This window comes from Dermacentor variabilis, chromosome 6 (assembly GCF_050947875.1).
Source record: "Dermacentor variabilis isolate Ectoservices chromosome 6, ASM5094787v1, whole genome shotgun sequence".
Taxonomy (NCBI): Eukaryota; Metazoa; Arthropoda; class Arachnida; order Ixodida; family Ixodidae; genus Dermacentor; species Dermacentor variabilis.
Window position 1 is genome coordinate 165461939 of NC_134573.1, and position 18261 is coordinate 165480199.

The window sequence follows — 18261 nt, forward strand, 5'->3', positions numbered from 1 at the left end:
TACAAACAAAATTTGCTCTGTGGTAACCCTTTCTGTAAGGATAATGAGCTCAGCTTTCAATAAAAATTAAAGATGATCTCAAATAAGAATGAAACATACAAAATCCTGCTGAAATTTCCGTTAGAAGTATGTAAGAAAGCTAATGAACACAATTTTAATGACCAGCTACTGCATTTGTCGGTATCGGCATTGCCAATTTCGAACATCTCGGTGAACGTTCAAGATCCGTTGCATGTTCTTCCTGTCACCCTGTTAATACAGAAATTTATTTGTTTACAATACTGTGAACCCCAAGTATGGGGGCTCTTGCAGAGTGGTAAAGCAAACAGAAAATACATCACAACATCACTAAAAAAACTTTAATGAATATCACTATGTGAAATCAACAACTGACAATCCCTCTTTAGGCATGCATGAAAAAGAAGAAAAGATCACAAATACAATAACTGTCACTTCTCAAGCAGAACCTCAAATCTTTCAATGTTGCCTTCCATGATACTAGGCACACGTTAAGCTCATTCTAATTTGTTACTGTCAGTGACAAGGAGGAGTATTTGAAAACACTGTTTCTACTTTGAAATAGAACTAATGAAAAAGGATGTCGTTGTCTAGTGGCATATCCAGGGGAGGACAAAATATGATCTGATGTTCAGTATTTATATAAATGAATGCCAACAAATTACAACTTGTCAAAAATGCAGTTTCAAAGCAGCTAACAATGCATTTGCTTCTAAGCATCAACATGTAAAAAAATCTTATTGTAGAATAGTGCCACAGAGAACATTCATGCCAGTTCCCCAGAAATAAACCTTTGCGGCTGAAAGGAAAAAAAATGTATACTACTGTTAGGCAGATTAGGTACATATTTTTCTTAATATGCATTCACCTTACACCGATTTGCGTAATAATTATTTACATATGACGAGAGAGAACAAGCCGTCTTGTACTTGCACAGCAAGTCATTTCAGGAAACTAACTCTTTTAACTGCCATTCCAGCGTTAGTAGCATGTTGGTCAGGCATTTGTGTACATCCCTTGCTGTGCCCGAGTTAATTCGAGCAAGAATTTCAGCTCACTCCCTGCCTTTCCGAGATAATTCACGAAACCTCTATGTGCTGGTCACATCTGTACAAAAGTGGGTGGAAACTAAAATCCTATGGCAGCTTGTATTTGTTCAATTTTTCACACTTTCGAAGTTTTAACCCTTTGTTTGAGTTACATGTATGGCCCGAGTCTGAAGTTCCGACATGGCTGACTGGCACATAAAAGCCTGCGCAGTTTTGAGTGATGCATAAATTCCAGAAATTTTTTGCAAACTTTGATATACAGCTACCTCATTCATAAAATACGAAACATTGTTTCCTTGCTTATATACTAATCACCATAATTAAAATCATAATCATTCATTTTTTGCTTGACTATTATGATCAAGAAATATTGTAAACTGTTAAGGAATTTATGATGAATAAATATGATTTGAGTCTAAAGCCTGCTAACACGTTACTTCAACATAAATTGAACTTGTTTCACATTGGGAAGACTTCCGGCCCACGGTGGGCAGGAATGCCCAAAATGCCCGGCACTCAAAGGATTAAAACTTAGAAGATGTGAAGGCTTGAACTACACAGTATGCCATCCACAGCGCGTTTGATTAAGATTCTATCGCTATCAACAGTATCAGTACCAGCAGCATAAGTAATCTGAGCAGAAACCCTTCTCCACTGCACTGTCCGTCCTTTTATCACCAAGAAGTATGCACTAAGTAACCTTGAGCAATGATGTCCGACTGCACATCGCCATCATAGTTCTTGCAGGCCCAGACGAAGCCACCAGAAGACTTTAGCACCTGGGCTACCATGTCGTCAATAAGTCGATGCTCGTACCACATTTTCTTTGCTTCAAACTTCTCCTTGTATTCACTGCAAAGCAAGGCACAGAGAATGTAAATGCAACAGCAACCAATGTCCTCCCTTAACTCATTTTTTCGTGCAACAGTGATGGCAGGTTATAATGAAGAGGAAATTGGCGTGAAGCCCGTATATTTCATACATAAAACTTAAGTTGGCCAAATCACATCAAGCAGTGCAATGCTTGGTGCAGTACTAAAACTGTGCTCAGACGAGAACAACAACCTAGTCATCTGCAGGCCATGCATACAGCCTCGACATTGTTTTGCACAGAATTTACATACTTAGCAGCTTTTCTGCACGTCAAAAGCGTAATGTGCAAGCGATAAAACAATAACTCAAGCATATAGTCCACAGTACATTATACACTGTGGTAAAGCAGACATAAGTACAATACTACCCCACCTGAACGAAATGTGAACAGGAACCAGCAACCTGCAACGCTTTTTATGGTTTATTAGTTCCTTGAAATTGCAGCGTGTGGTCATGGTGTAACTGGGAGCTAAATACAAGGAAGGTGTGAGTGAAGTAGAGGGTGAGGAGAGGAAGTGACTTAACAATTATAACATGCTGGTAGCATGATGAACACATAAAGGACAAATGAATGCAGTGGAGCCACTTTTGAGCACTTGGCAGCTGCCGCAGTAAAGCAAACTGTGAAGTTTACAACAAGAATAGCAAACAGAAATTCACTATTGCAAGGCATAGATTTTTGCTGCTGTGCATGTGATCACAGACTGACATGCTATTCTGCATAGGGAGAGGGAAGAGAATTAAAAGATTTTGGAGTAGAGAGAAGAAAACGGAAAAGAATTGAAAATAAAATGTGTGACTAAACCTGATAATGACATTGACAGGATAGAGAATGGTAAAAATTTTAGCCCTTTCTGTCTCTTGAAATGAACCGTGGTTAAAGCTTTCAGAGAAGGCCGATTTCGGAGAGGTATGTGAATAATGAGCCTAAGGCCCACCGCTGTCTTGAAGGGCAGGGCATAGGACCCAAGATGCCACGTAATGTTAGCAGATTGTAACAAACCATGTCCATTTGGAATTCATGACAAAATTTCTCATCATGGTATATATGGGGCATTCAAGTAATATATTGACACGTGTACTTATCTTTATCGGGCGACCACGTTTCGCCGCTTAACAAATGTAATCGCACAGCGAGGGACGCGCCTGCATGTATCCGACGTTTCTGGAAAGTTATCGATGCTTCTACCCGGCTGTCTGTTGTCGCCGAACCTTGTGTTATCCGATTCCATCGCGTAACACGAATGGTGTAGAACATTGTGGAAGGCACGCGGGTCCGAACGATTAGCCTGGAACATTCGACGACTGCTCTATAAAAGCCGACGCGCTTGACCCGCTGATCAGATTTCCGACGATCGCCGACCGTGTTCGCCGCTATCGTTGTGCTATAAGTGTAGCCTGTTTTGTGGGCACAGGTTCGCCCAATAAAAGCTAGTTTTGTATTCCACCGTACTGCTTCTTTCTTCACCGTCACTACCACGTGACATCTGGTGGAGGTGCTTTTCGTTCATGTACAATATGGTCCACTGTCTCCGAACTGCTGCAGCTCTCACAGTATGGAACGGCTGTTAGGTTTATGTACCACAGATAACTATTTGCGAATGTTATATTGATTCGAAGTCAATGGTATAATGTCTCCAACCGACGAAGAAATGACGAAAAATTCCCACCTTTCAAAGATGGTCTGGAAGATGTCCTTGAAGCGGCCATCATATTGCTTAAGGATAGTGTTCTTGGTGCTTAGGTAGAGGGGCCATTCCTTCATAAGAGCATACTCGAAGCAGGAGCGAGCAAAGCCTTCGATAGACTCGTCTGTGTTGTACATGGCCATGGTGACACCACCCGAGTTTTTGAAGTCGAACACAACATGCTTCTGCTTATCGCCCCCTTCAGCAGGCGTGAACACAAGCTCCACTTTTCCCATGTTCGTTACTACCCTGTCCATGGCCTTGTACTGCAAAAAGGAACAGGAAAGTTTGAATCAAGTGGCAGAGCAGAGAGATAGGATAATGCGCATTTGCTTACAGAAAAGTCTGCAATTTAAATTAAATTATGGGGTTTTATTTGCCAAAGCCCCAACATGATTATGAAGCATGCCATAGTGGGGAGGTTCAGATTAATTTTTAACACCTGGGGTTCTTTGTTGTTCACCCAATGCACGGTGCGAAGGTGTACTTGCACTTTCGCCTCCATCGAAATGAGGCTGCAGCAGCTGAGATTCCATGCCCTTGGGTTGTCTAACACAGTATGCTGCTTCACATGTTATAAAAATTATGCAAATCCTAGTGCCATCTATTGTTAGCCTTGCATGGATATTCATGTTCAAGAAGAGCCGCTGAAGAGCACAAAGCGGCAGCAGCTTGCCCTGTGTTCTATATCTAGACCTAAATCCTGCTTAATGTGTCGCATTGAAAATAAACTTATGGAGGAATGCCTTAGCTGAAACAAGCAAAGGAGTGCGTTATATGAACTGTCTTATTGCTGGTGATATAAACGAACATTAGGCGATCTGTTTCAACTTGTACGGAAACTTGCAAACTCCAGCCTTTCAATGCCTGGGAAAGCTATTGTAGACCTTGTGTGGTCCACGAGATGCACATATATTTACCCACTCAAAATCTGCCTCTCATACTATAGTGAGCCCCTCATTCCATAGCACTGTCAGCATCATTATTCTTCAGAACAACTAAAGCTAGAAAAGTATTAGTGACCACATTTATGCCATTTGTACAAACCCATGATAGTTGCGTTGCTGGGATATACACCATTCATGCAATATACACGAAACAATTCTGCACATCAAGATATGAAAGAAAATTTAGTTCTCACTTAGACTAGCTATTTCAAACAGCTCGAGATTGTAAACATTAATTCTCGCCTATCCAGCTGAGATGGAAAAAAACAAATCTCCATATGCTTAGGCAAACTTTGTTATAAAGAATTTTGGTTTATCACTAGCTAAAGCCGAACAAATATATTTCGTCATCCCTAATATATAGTTCAGTGCATATGTACAGGCAGTGTGTTTGGTTTAGATCATCCCGATGCCTGCCACTTTTCCCATACTTAGTTTGGATACCATGCTGTGATGCAATAGACAGTATGCACGCCAAGGCGGCACCACGAACTGGACCACGCATGACCACAAAACCCACGGGAGTGAACTTTGTGCGCGGTAGCGCGCGCACTCGAGCGTGGAAACACAAGGTGGCCGGTGTTGCACATGCTTTGAAGAAGAATGACAAGAGTCCACGTCGGCAGGGACGGGCGCAGGTTAGAAAAAACCAGAGAATACACGTTGGTCGGACATCAACAACTGTCGGAGGGACCCAGTCAAGCGCCAGTGCCCAAGGGGACATCGAAGCAGCCCGCCTTTCCCTCCCGTTGCCCAACTGTTGCACGAGAGGCTCCAAGAGCCTGCCTGCAGTCTCCCTTTGAGCAATCTATTGAGCAATGGCACCACGTCTGCTTTGTGGAGTACAAATTTGTGAGCGTAGAATGCTCGTACGAATGCCGTATAGGGACACTTCGCATCGCTCTTTAAATGTTTAATGCCTTATGTTCGTGTGGCTCACCATTTTTAGGTTCAAATATATGTTTGTGTGCTATGCTTCTTGCAGTTTCTTTCTTGCTGCCCCCGCGAGTGTCTTCAACTCTCACAATTAAGACTGCTCCCAGAACCAAATCTTAACACATGTGAATTCACAGGAATATCTCTTCATGCTGGCATTTCAAGGAGATTGCATTATTGTTTAAGTAACGTACCACCTTGCTCTTAAAGCTTGCAATCTGCTTTACTTTTTTCCTGATCAATTTATCATGTCTACACATCGAAAAAGCTTTATTTATTTATATTGTTTGGGAGAAGAGTGCCAGTAGAAGTTACAAGTACTAGGCATTATTAGGAACGTGCTGAGACGCTAAAATTCTAGAACAGAAAATGGAAAAGAAATGTGTTCATATTGTACTGTATTGCAATGGTGAGGCAAATGACATTTGTTTCAGGAGAAGGTTGATTATAATGTGGTCACGTAGATCGCATAATATATAGTATACCAGTAATTAGAGACAACATAGTGGTTGAATTGGTTGCAATAGCATGATATGATACTTTACATTTTAGTTCAATTCATGAAGTGTGGCTTGAACTTTACTGCAAGGACTGCTGAAAGGGTTTGCCTCTAGCTTGCCTCATGGCACCACTGCTCTACATTTCTTTGCTTCTATCTCGACTACCACTACTCATTTCTTCTTTAAAATTCTTATAGTAGAGCACTCATTTAACAGCATGCTCATTTGGGCTGTTTGCTACGTCTTGTAAACAAAAGCTTTAACAGTACAACCCAGGACATGTCAAAACAACCACAGAACAGAGCACTCTGTCCTGTGGTTCTCTCACCGTGTCCTGTGTCACGCTGTTTAGAGCTGTTGTTTACGTGTTGAAAAGCTTATTCCAACATTCAAGTACATTACCAAAATTTCCAATGGGACTTGGCAAGGAGCCCTTTACCACTTTCACTGTAACAGGGGCCACAGACGAGTCACAGCAGTTACTCCCGCAGTGCTGCTGCGCAACTCCCTGGTAACTCACGGCGCACCAAAGGAACATGACAAGCAACTCACTGGTGGGTCAACATGCACAGAAATCTGGACTTTAGGAAGCGCAGCCACAGTGAACGCATTAAATATTGTCCTTCCGGGTACTGGTAAAAATGTAGGTATTTGCTTTTTGAACAGAACAACTTTGAAGGAATGTGTTAATTTGCAAATATCACTCTTATGGCACATTTGCAGCAGGTTCTCGATGCTATTACAGCGAGCGCAGTTCTTCAACATTTGCCATTGTAATCTTTACCACTCACCACCTAGAAACAACTGGTTGGCCTTACAGCATTCCTAGATTTTCACAGAAGCCAATGACATCCCGTTTAGCAAAATCTGAGGAAATTATATTTCGCAAATCTTTGTCGAAAATTAGAGAAAGCTTGCATAGAATTAGAACCAAAGGAGATAAAGAAAAACAGACCTTATATTTGAAACAAGCACATACCATTACATGTACTATGCAAAAGTTTTCAGCACTATAACCTCAAAGAAAAAAGGTTATTAATAAATTTGGTCAGAGACCTAAGTGAGTAAGAGAAGTCATTTCGCTCGCACCTGGTCACCAAACGCATGCCTTCCAATGACAATAGGCTGTGTCCAGCCAGGCACAAGGCGAGGGATGTTTTTGCACAGGATGGGTTCCCGGAACACTGTGCCCCCAAGAATGTTACGGATGGTGCCATTAGGACTAGGGTACATTTTCTTCAGGTTGAACTCTAAAGCAACAAAAGAGGTTCAACGAAAACATGGTTAGTGGCATGGAAGACGAATGCTTTCCCTCCTTGACAGACAAAGAAAGAAAGAAGAAAGCATCGAGTGAACAAGCTGTGCAAATATGTGATGCAGTTTGAAGCCCCACACACACGCCATGATACATGCTGGGTGCAGCTGCCATGATAAGGCAACATAAATTGGTGCAACAGTCCCACAACCGGACAAGAAAGCTGCACATGGGCCATCGAAAAACCACCTAGTAGAAATATAGAAGCCAAGACTGTACCATCACTCAGTGTATGAGCCTGCACAGTTCTCAGCACAGTGAGGAGTATCAAAGGCCACTTGGCTGCTATGCCAGAGATGTCAGAAGGTGCAGCTGGCGCGTAGCCACCATATTTGCTGCATACAGCTCTGTGCAGGCTAGCGTTGACAGACTGCAGTACCCCTTCCCTCTCCCTATGTTAGCATAGCAGATGTGAAGAGACATCCTTGGCAACTATATGACTTTGGCTAGGGCCGCATGAAGTCCATGTGCCTTCACAGAATCTCTGTCACAAATGCCGAATGCTTCAAAGCGAGACGTCCAATCCAGGGAAGGCCTAAATGTGCATCCCTGCACCACACACTCTGCAACCCACTGCAGCTGTCATGCAGAAAAAGCTGTTTCTGAAAACTGCAGGGCCGTCTGTACCTTCCATCCTTTTAGCAATGCAACTTAAGACTGCGGTTCACCTTAACATTCAATGCAACTCTTGTTTATGTGAAAAGCTTGTTACATATAATGCCCATAATACTTTTGTCCACTGTGTGCTTATACCATGAAAAATGGGTCAGTTGTGCTGGTTCTAGAACATAGCCACTGCATTTGTGCCTCAAAACTAAATAAGCGGGTTACATAAGTACGACTACATCACCGAGTTTTAATGTAATGCTATTCAATGGACTTATGTCAAATTGCTTCCATACATAATCTGGTAGTTTTGTACGGTGGGTGTATAGTTGTCGAGCGACCAAACCTAACACTTCTGAAATGAACATGGCATGTTGCATAAGAACAGCTACTGATTTCATCTGTATGCTTAGCACTAGCACAACGGAAGCTTGCTTGATAGTTGTTAGTACAGTAGAATAATTCAAACTTTAGAGCTAGCGCAAAGCTTTTTAAACTAGTTGGTGCATGACATTAAACAACTACACTTCAGTGCAAAATTGAGCAAGAAGGAACAGACATAAACAGGATGTCTGTTTATGTGTCTATTACTTTGTGGCCATCCTTTCTCTCTTTCTTCACGGAGATCTAGTTACTTACTGTCGTGTACCAACTAGCCTAGCAACATGTTCTTGTTAATAGCAAAAACCTTTACCTTCTACCCTGGCCTCGTCGGGTGTAATGGTGGCACACTTGATTCCTACGTTGTACTTTTTGATGGCATGTGCCGCATCGTATGTCACCTTGTCATCAGTCTTGTCGCGACTCGGAAGACCCAGGTCATAGTATTTACAATCCAGTTTTAGGAATGGAAATATCAACTGCAAAACAAACACAAGGAAAGTTGCGAGTCAAACAATTATTTAAGTTGATTCCAACTTAATGGCTTTCCAGCGCAGCTGAACACAGTGAACAATGGCTGATGAAAGAACGTTCAGGTGATACAACTTGCTAATAATTAAGTTGTGCATACTGAGACATGTCATAACAAAATTGCGATGCTATTTCTGTCACTACTTGAGTGACCACACTGGACATATACCTTGTTTGTATGCTTATTTTGATCATATTTGTGCAGGTTTGACAATTTGACAAGTGGTGGTATGAGGAGGAAGGCAGGAGAGGAAGTAGGTAATGTGCCGATTGGTTGGTACAAGCAATGACATTACAAGGCGATAGGAGCATGCTATGCAACTGGGCAATGCAAGGGATGACATCATAGGGTGAAATTTAATGTGCTAGCATTAGGAGCGTCAAAGTGGAAAAAAAAGTGTGTGTGTATGTCTGTGTGTGAAGCCAGCCACTTGGTAGAGGTAGAGGGAGGATGGGAAAAAGCTTAAAAGAGCGTCAGCAATCTAGAAGCGAGTCGGAGCTGGGAAGGAGGGGGAAAGAGCATTGCAGCAGTGAACAGGTGCTCCAGAGAAAAGGAAAGGGTAATGGCGCTGAAGCAACGTCGCCTCAACCTGCCCCAAACCACCATCACTTGCACTTCACTCCTTGAAGAGACAGGACATGCGTCAAGTGCGCTAAAATAATCTGCAAAGCTAAAGAGGTACGACATAATGCCTAACGAACTTCTCTCCCATTTACTACTGAATCTCCACTGATTTGTTTTTACTTCGGGTAATTCAAACTTTTGATAACCCTGACAAGAATATGTGGTCTTTAGAAGTCTGAATTACAAATGGCCTTTTTTGTCTTTTCCATGGGACAAAATGAAATGCAAAAAATTATGCACAATGCATGCATTTGGTAGTCATAGCTATAGCCCCCTAAAGAGAATAGAGCTGGTGCAATGCATATATGTAGCAGTGTATGCATTACGTTACCTTTAAAGGGCCCCTCACCAGGACTGGCCATGTTGAGTTGACAAGCGCAGAGCATACAATGTGCGCCAACGATCATGTTTGCAAAGAATTACATTGCTATGCGCTGCGGAAAGGTCTAAAATTTAAATCCGAAAGCCGTTTTTCCTTCTCCTTCAATCCGTTTTTTCTTCTCCTCGCAGCCGCTGCGCTCCAAGCCAGACAGTGACGTGCTCGCATCCCTGCACCTACAACACACTCGGGTCTGCAGTGTGACGTTGCTTTTGGTAACACGTGACTTCGAGAATTATTCAAGGCACCATCTGTTATTTATGTAATCTGTTGCTTGATTTGACGAATGGAAGTTTAGAGAAATAAAACACACAGACGAAATGTCTGCATGTTTTTTGTTTTACTTTGCACCAAAGCAAGAGAAATGTACTTCCACTTCGTCTGCTTGTTTGCACGGTTGTACAGTCATGTGTGCAGGTACCGAAACGATGCCATCCTCTATTGTGTTCCAGTGTGTGATCATGCTCTGCGATCCGCTTGTTCTGCCTCAGTATTTGTGTAGCACCAAATTATACCGCTAGTCATGTGTCCTTGTGCATAGCACGCAATATCGTGCACTGCACGAAACCAGACAATCTCAACAGCTTGTGCGCAGCGCCGAAAAAAAGAAAAAAAAAAGGTTAGGGAAAAAAATGAATGCGGGGCCCGTGATGCATGAGTCAAGCGATCCTCAAGGCCTGGTATGTGAGAACACAGGGAAGCAACTTCGCTTGCGGAGGCTAGATGGGGCGAGTGGAGAGAGTCTTGCTATGCAGTGGAGTTCACCTTCTGAAATCATTCGTTCGCAGCACTGAAATATTTCTATTTTGACTACTGAGCGAATTTGAAAAAAAAAAAAAAAACTTTCAGCGTATAACCAAAATTTGCTATGGGGCCTGGTGAGGGGCCCTTTAATGTGTGCACAAGAAAACCAATTTTCATACTGACAGTGAAATGCCAGGATTCGAATGAGGGGATGTTCCCAAACTTCTACACTTAGTGCAATTTCAGTCCTTGCTAGCATTTTCCATTCATAAAATCACGAGATAAAATTGCAATGTTTAACAAAGACGCACTCTTCTTCAAAGAAACAATTAAATTATGGGGTTTTACGTGCCAAAACCACTTCCTGATTACGAGGCACACCGTAGCGGAGGACTCCGGAAATTTCGACCACCTGGGGTAACGTGCACCTAAATCTAAGCACACGGGTGTTTTCGCATTTCGCCCCCACCGAAATGCGGCCACCGTGGCCGGGATTCGATCCCGCGAACTCGGGCTCAGTTCTTTTTTTTTTTCAGAAGTATGGAATAATAATAATAATAATGATAATAATAATAATAATAATAAACGTATGGTATAACCGACTAATTTTGCGAGTTTTCTTCTATGAAAAGCAGCATCATTAATGCGATTCTGTTCTACTTGCCCAGCATGCTTGGACTTGCTCAACACTTGCAATGTGTGAAATGCAGACATCTGCATTTGTTTCACTATGATCCCCTTGTTCTTGGCCTGAAGTTTACGGAAGTTTAAGAAAGGCGCGCTCAGTGTTGCACACTCAGTAACGCGTACCTCTTCTTTAATCTTCTCCCATATGATCCTTGTCATCTCATCACCATCCAACTCCACAACAGGGTTCTGGACTTCAATCCTCTTGTCCGACGCATCTGAAAAAAAGATCATAAATAGTGCAGAGGTAATAAAAGGTGTCCGTAATTACATTAGGCAATGAATACGAAAAAAAAAGAAGAAAAGAAACTGAACGTAAATAATCACATACAAAGTCAGCCAACGGGCTTTTCCACATAGCACACAATTGAAAGGTGAAGCGGTCGACCAGGGAACACAACGACCTTTTCTAAAAGAATTAATGCTGGCTAGCGTTTTTGAGTCCCTTTTAATGTGACGTCTTTTTTTTTCTACTGGAACCTTCAACAGCTCAGACAAGGATGCGAACAGCATGGGGCTTGCATATAAACACAAACGCGACCTGCGCGCACCTTCGCATGCAGGCATGTGAACAACGGGGCAAAGCCGAACCTACGGACGAACAGGCCACCACGAAAGTTCGTGCATTTGTGTGTGTAAGAACACGTTATCGGCATTACAGTAATACATGAAAAAAAAAGAAAGGAGAGAAAAAGGCGGCGAAGATTTCAAAAAGTCACAGGAAAAGGCGTGCAGTCTCGCAAAGTAAATATCAGCCACTCTCCCAACGTGGAGCTTGTTCACGACTGCATTTTTTTTTTAATCGACTGGGCTGGTTTACTTGCCAGGCTCAAAAAGTTGCAGGACCCGTTCAAAATTCACGGATAGCTTGGCGCTTTGGCAGTTCGGTTTAAACAACGTGATCCATGATTAGCGTATAACTATGCAATTAAAGAAATGAAAGGAAGGGAGAGGGGATGTTTACACGCAAGTTCAAAATAAACCGTATAACCGTAAGGCAATCTTGTAATTGTAAGGACATTCAGAACCTTAATATAACCGTGCCCTCAAAGTTGGTATGACCCCCTGAGCCGGCAAGTCAGAAAAAGCGCAACAGCGAGAGCCAATGTAGCGACGCCCCCTGCATAAATCACGCTCTACGTTTTATAGAAGTTAGTACACTAGCTCCCACATTAGCTGCCCATGAACACGGCTGTGCCATGACAGATGGGCTTGGACAAAGTCATTGCCTATTCGGAACTATAATGAACATTTTGTCAATAAAAGAATTATATTGCATTCTAAGGGGACAAAAAAAAAAGAAAAAAAACTCAACATAGCGTGTTTTGAGAACGTTGCACAAAAAACGACCCATCTAATTCGGTGGCGTAAACGTACCGGCGCTAGGTTTGTGCGCGAAATTCGAAAAGCGAAACGAACATTTTCTCCGCTAGTATAACCAATTCTTTGCCGCCAAATAAATGAAAACTGTTGATCTCATGACTGGTAGAAATAATTGACGCATCGCAAGTACGGCACGAACATTCTCTAATGATCTAGACAGCAGATCATTAACGAGTCTCAGTGAGGAAATGATGTGTTTAGTAAAAGCCATCGCATCGTACGGTTTACTTTCCACTACCGAGCAGTTATACCATATTTTTAGCCTCGCTAGCTCAAGCGAGGAATTTTCTGCAGCGTAGAAATTAGAAACGCGCGCGCCAAAGCCATATAACGCTTCCTCCACACATGTCACTGACGCGAGCGCGCGAGCTGGCTTCCAAGTCGAGCCGCCCATTCGACTTGCAAGTAAATCACAGCAGAAACACCCCCGAGACATTTTCAACAATTATTATTGTCTGGCAGATTTCGCAATCGCGCCAGCAAGTCGACATAAAAGAATGATGCGACCTTTTCGCGACAGAGCGTCACGTAAAAGACCGAAAGGGGATGCCTAGCTGCGCCGAAGAAAAAACACGCGCACGCGCGCTATTCCAATCGACCTATCCGTGCGGCGTTGCACGCAACTCGCTAGCGGGAGAACATTCCTGGCCCCGGGAACGCCGCGGTATTGGCGAAAGGAGCAGCGATTGCTCTAGCGAAAGCAAGGAAGCACGCACGCGAGACGGGAGACCAAACGAGCGGTAATTGAGTTACGGAACAGCCCCCCCCCCCCACCCCCGCCCCCCTCGTTGAGAACTTGACAAAGTGCTGCCGCAGGGGCGCACCGAAGCGAAGACATAGGTCCTACTTTTATTGTGTACACGCAGGATTTGTTGCTGCGGGGGATGTAGGCACAGAGAGCGCCGGTACTTGCTCTGGCTCAGCGCTGCTAGGCGCTGGTGAGCGGCGCAGTCAGGCCAGCGTTCGCTGTACACAGCGGACGTTATGCGACCGGAGCATGCATGCTCGTTCACCTCATACTCGCTCAGATCTACGGCTCGCAATATGGGAAAATAAACCAGAGCCCCATACAAGAAACGCGTCCCGTTTGTGTACCGTGTTCCGATTGGCGTTTAAGCATCCCTTCTCGACGATTAACGCTTCACCAGCGAACGTACAGCTATGAAAGGGCCTTCGCGCTGCGTCGTCACTTTCTCAGGACCAGGGAGAGTTGGCGACTAAATTAGCGCAACCAAAGCTGACGGGCGAGACGAGCGCCCGCCTGTGGACACGCAAGCTGCTCCCGTCGAGGCGACAACAGCCGCCGCCCTTCGTGGAAGCAGGGACTATCGTGAAGGGCCACACCTACCGGAACCCGAATCTGACAAGCGGGCCGTCACAAATGGCCCAATATTTGATAAAAGGGGCCAACGTCGACGACTTCCGTGGGAATGATTTCGACATCATGTTCCCAGTTTGCCACGTCGTTGCCTCGTATGCGGTGGCGAACGTGCACCATTGGAGGAGGAGCCCGGCGGAACGATGCGACGTCAAGGGCAGGATTTTGCCAACGGTTCGACGATTGTGGTTGGCCGAGAAGAACAGCGAATTACCCTGACGAGAGAAAGGGGGAAAAGAAGTGGATCTCGAGTGATTCTAGGCGTGCGGGTGTTCTTGCCTGTGCTCATGTTCATGATCGCACTGGTGCTCGTACACGTAAACCACCAGTGGAACTCAGAAACGGAACCAGTCGTGGCGCACCCTCGTGCGGTAGCTCTGCTCCGCGGATGGCTTTAGTGGTCTCCACGGTTGTATGCCATTACCTCTTTTGTGTTAAGGCAATCCGAGGGTCTGTCAGGCTCGTGTCCTGTAAGACCGACATAGATGTTTGTGTGTTGAGTGCAGTAGCTCAGTTGTGCTGCACCACAGCAGCCCCCTTGTCCGGGAAGGACCGTTGTCCCGAAACAAAGCCCCCCGCCCAGTCAATCCGGGTTGAGAAGGGGTGGGGGTGTACCGGGGTCAACGCACTGACTGATGCTGGGTTGATGAGTATATGTAAGCTCTGGGACGCGGCACCTCCAGGTGCCAAGTTCTCTTCCCAGCTGACAACGGTACCATCATGTAAATTTGTAAATAAACCCTTTTTGTCGTCTTTTGGACGTCGCCCCGGACCTATTGATCGCGCGGCACCTGGCACACCACCAGCCACGGAAACTTATATGGCGGCTCAAACACCCTAGACGCAACAACTGTATGACAGCGATGGGATACGCTACCCCGGGTGCCAACAACAGCCCACAATTAGAATACGACTACTTGCTATTTGTAGTTACAGCAGGGTAATGCACGGCGGATCAGTCAAGTGACACCGAAGCAACACACAATGAACCGAACAGTCAAGCGCAGGAAAAATATTTTACGCTGACAGCAATTTAAATGCGTTAGCATAAGGTGTGTCAATGCTAATGCCTTTTTCTTGCATTTACCGCTAAATTGCCACTGATTCTTTGTTCACTGTGGACAAGACACACTGGGCAAAGTAATTTAAGGGGAAAAAATTAAGCGCGGTAGGCAGGGTGTGGAGGTACGAGCTTCACAAAGAAAAGTGCGCCCTACAATAAATAAACGGGTCGATGCTGGTATTTCCGGGCCGCAACTTATTTCTAGGCCATCACATGAAGTCAGGGCCACGACGTCGGGGCAAACGATCAGCGTACACGCACGCGCGTTTTACTGTCAATGTTCTTGGTTCGACTCCTTCGATTTCGTTACCTTGCACGGAGAATTAAAATAACTGCGTGTAACATGCTAAACGTCCACAATCCACTGCGCGCTGTTACCGATACCAGCAGTGTCCGTTTTCAGGGCGCCAAACTGCAAAACGCAAAGCTATTCGTCTTACTGATTTAATTATTGACCGGACCGAGCATCATAACACCTGAGCGGGGAGGGGGGGGGGGGGGGGTCATGTCAGGCACCGCATAGTGAAGGTCTCCGGACTAATTTTTTACCACTAGGGGGTTCTTTAGCGTGCACATTAATACCCCGTCCGCAATGCGGTCTCCGCGGCTGAGAATCAAAACGGGGATTTCGCGTTCTGTAGCACAACCCCATAGACAGGGTATAGAGGGTGCTATTCAGCCGAACGTTAGCTAGTGTTGCAGTAAAATTGGATCAGCGAACATTTATTCACGCCGTTTTAACTTCAGCACTAGTCGCCTGTGGCCACTAAGAATATCGAGAAACAATTGAGCGCACGTGACACATGAAGCTACTTGCGAGATACCCAAGCTCCTCACGTCGCTAAAATTCATACGTGAGAATTAAAACGATCCAGGAATCGCGGCTTTTTGATTCGCTGCTCCTATAAGACGGGTCGCAACACCCAGGCAACACCTGCAGACGTCAATATAGCTACTACAGTTCCTCAACAGGTGGCGTAAGGCCGGCGCCCCGTCGTGCGCAAGCGCATACTTCCTAGTATGTCGTCTGCTGCACGCGACGCGACTTCCTGATTCTACGGCCGAGCCTGCGGCGACCCGATCGAACCGGCATGACGTGACACGAGTACAAAAGAACACGAAGTAAAAAAAAATAATAATAATGCGACGAGAGAAAATGAACAAAAACGAAAAACGAGTTGTGGACGGAGAAGGCGAGGAAGTAAGTCTCAGAGGTGGCCCTAAAAATGGATCTCGGCGGTCGGCGAAAGTCGGCCGCCACGCGCACAGGACCGCTGTGCGAGCCTGCAGAACCGGCCACTTGCTCCGAGCACGTGCAGCCCGGAACTGATACGTGGCCTGCCCAGCCGCCAGTAGTCTACGCGGCATGAACAGTAACAGCGGCAACAAGAAAGAAGTTGGGAGGGGGGGGGGGAGAGAGAAGAAAGGAAGAAAAGCCAGTACAGGCATTCGATGCATGCCGCAAGGAGAGAAAACCGTCGGAGGAAACACTTGCGCAAGGAAGGCGCCGAAGGCCGCCTCGGAAGGGGCGTCGACAACGCTGCCGGAGCAAAGAGCACTAGGGAAGAAGATAAAAAAAAAAAAAAAGACAAAGTAGCTGAGGCGCTCATTTTGCGCAGATGCGATAAAAAAGAGCGGTTTCGTTTCGGCGTTCGTTTGCTCCACTTTGCTGCTCTCGGCTGCGTTTATTTTTGCCGCGCTGCTGCTCTGAGCCCAAGGCGTGTAGTCCGTGGGTGCTGGCGTGTCGGTCGAGGGCGCGGTACACGTCGATGTCTCCCCGTGAGCTTACCTTCCCTTCCCTTTTCCCTTCCAATCAGGGGTGAGGACGAAGAGGTTTGGCGTCAAAAATAAGAGCGAAATATATACTAGGTTTCAGTTTCAGTCGCGGTGCAAGCTCTGCTGCCATTTTCGAAAGCCGCCGGGGAGGGGGGCTACTTCATCAGCAGACTGCGGGTCCCGGCGGCGCCTAGTTCCTACGTCATTTCGACGTCAGATGCGCATGTTTTCGTTGTTTGCCAACTCTGCCCAAGCGCTGTCAAGTTTAGGATTCTGGAGTTCCGTTTTCCTCGGTTTCCGCGCCAGATGCGGTGACGACGCCCGCAGAACAGGAAATAAACAAGTTCGCTTTTACAGCAGCGAAACCCTGAACAATCTACTAATCGAGACTTGTATACCAGCACTGCTAGTGCTGAAACGAACTTGCCGCTAATAATCTGGTTGTAGTGCCTCTTCTGAATTCCAGCATCATGCATACGTGCGCTTTTCAATTCCCAGGCGAACGCATCGGCGGCGACGAAACTAAAAGCACGCTTTCGCCAATTTCTCACTAGAACTGTGGCGGTCGGGATTGCCTGTGCACGCTTTGTGCTCACGCCGCCGAATAATTCAAGTAGCGAGCGCTGACTTTTCAAGACAGGAAACACAAGCAAGGCAGGTGACGATTATCATTGTGGGACAAGCCCCAAAGGGCGCTAACTGTTTTAAGAGTGTACACTGTAAATTAATTTACAGCCCTAAAAGCGCAAAAGGGTGTAGGTCAATCTAACTTGCACTCTTACACCTTTTTAGACGTAAGGTTGTGAGTTATAGACTAATTTACACCTTATTTTCTTTTAAGGTTAAATTATTTTACAATGTACGTTTACGACCACTTTGTACGAACTATCGGACATCGACCGGTGCTTACGCAGAGGTTTCACAACGTACACTCTTAAATATACACCCTTTGGGTTGTACATTTGCCACAGAACAATAATCGTCATCTGTCTTGCTTGAGTTTCCTTACTTGAAAACGCTGTGCTCGCTACTTTCCTGTCGAGATTGTTTTGTCATGCTGATAATGCGCATGCCGTTCGTGACTTGGAAGTACCGGGCTCGCCACGTTAAAGAAATGCGGACAAGACAGACGACGATTATCGTTGCATGCCAAGATACCACTCAAAGGGTGTAACTTTGTTTAAGAGTGTAGCGCGACTGAGTAGCACACTCTAAGAACAGTTTACACCCTTTAGCGTGCCCCTTCTGCCACACAACGATAATCGTCATCTGCCTTGATGCGTTTCCTTTCTTTAACGCTGCGAGCCCGGTACTTTCCAGTAACGAACGGCACGCGCGTTATCAGCATGAGCGTTAAAGAAAGGAAACGCATCAAGGCAGAC

At 45.2% G+C, this 18261-nt stretch overlaps 1 protein-coding gene across 1 annotated transcript in view; it reads right to left on the reverse strand.

The window, feature by feature from the left end:
• Positions 1 to 18261, reverse strand: part of LOC142585673 (isocitrate dehydrogenase [NADP], mitochondrial-like) — a 35558-nt gene that overhangs the window by 9650 nt on the left and 7647 nt on the right. Inside the window, exons 2-6 of the mRNA XM_075696610.1 lie at positions 11403 to 11497; positions 8627 to 8792; positions 7101 to 7261; positions 3611 to 3894; positions 1768 to 1919 (exon numbers count right to left, since the gene is read on the reverse strand). Coding sequence (XP_075552725.1) covers positions 1768 to 1919; positions 3611 to 3894; positions 7101 to 7261; positions 8627 to 8792; positions 11403 to 11497 — 858 coding nt within the window. The remainder of the gene's footprint in view (positions 1 to 1767; positions 1920 to 3610; positions 3895 to 7100; positions 7262 to 8626; positions 8793 to 11402; positions 11498 to 18261) is intronic.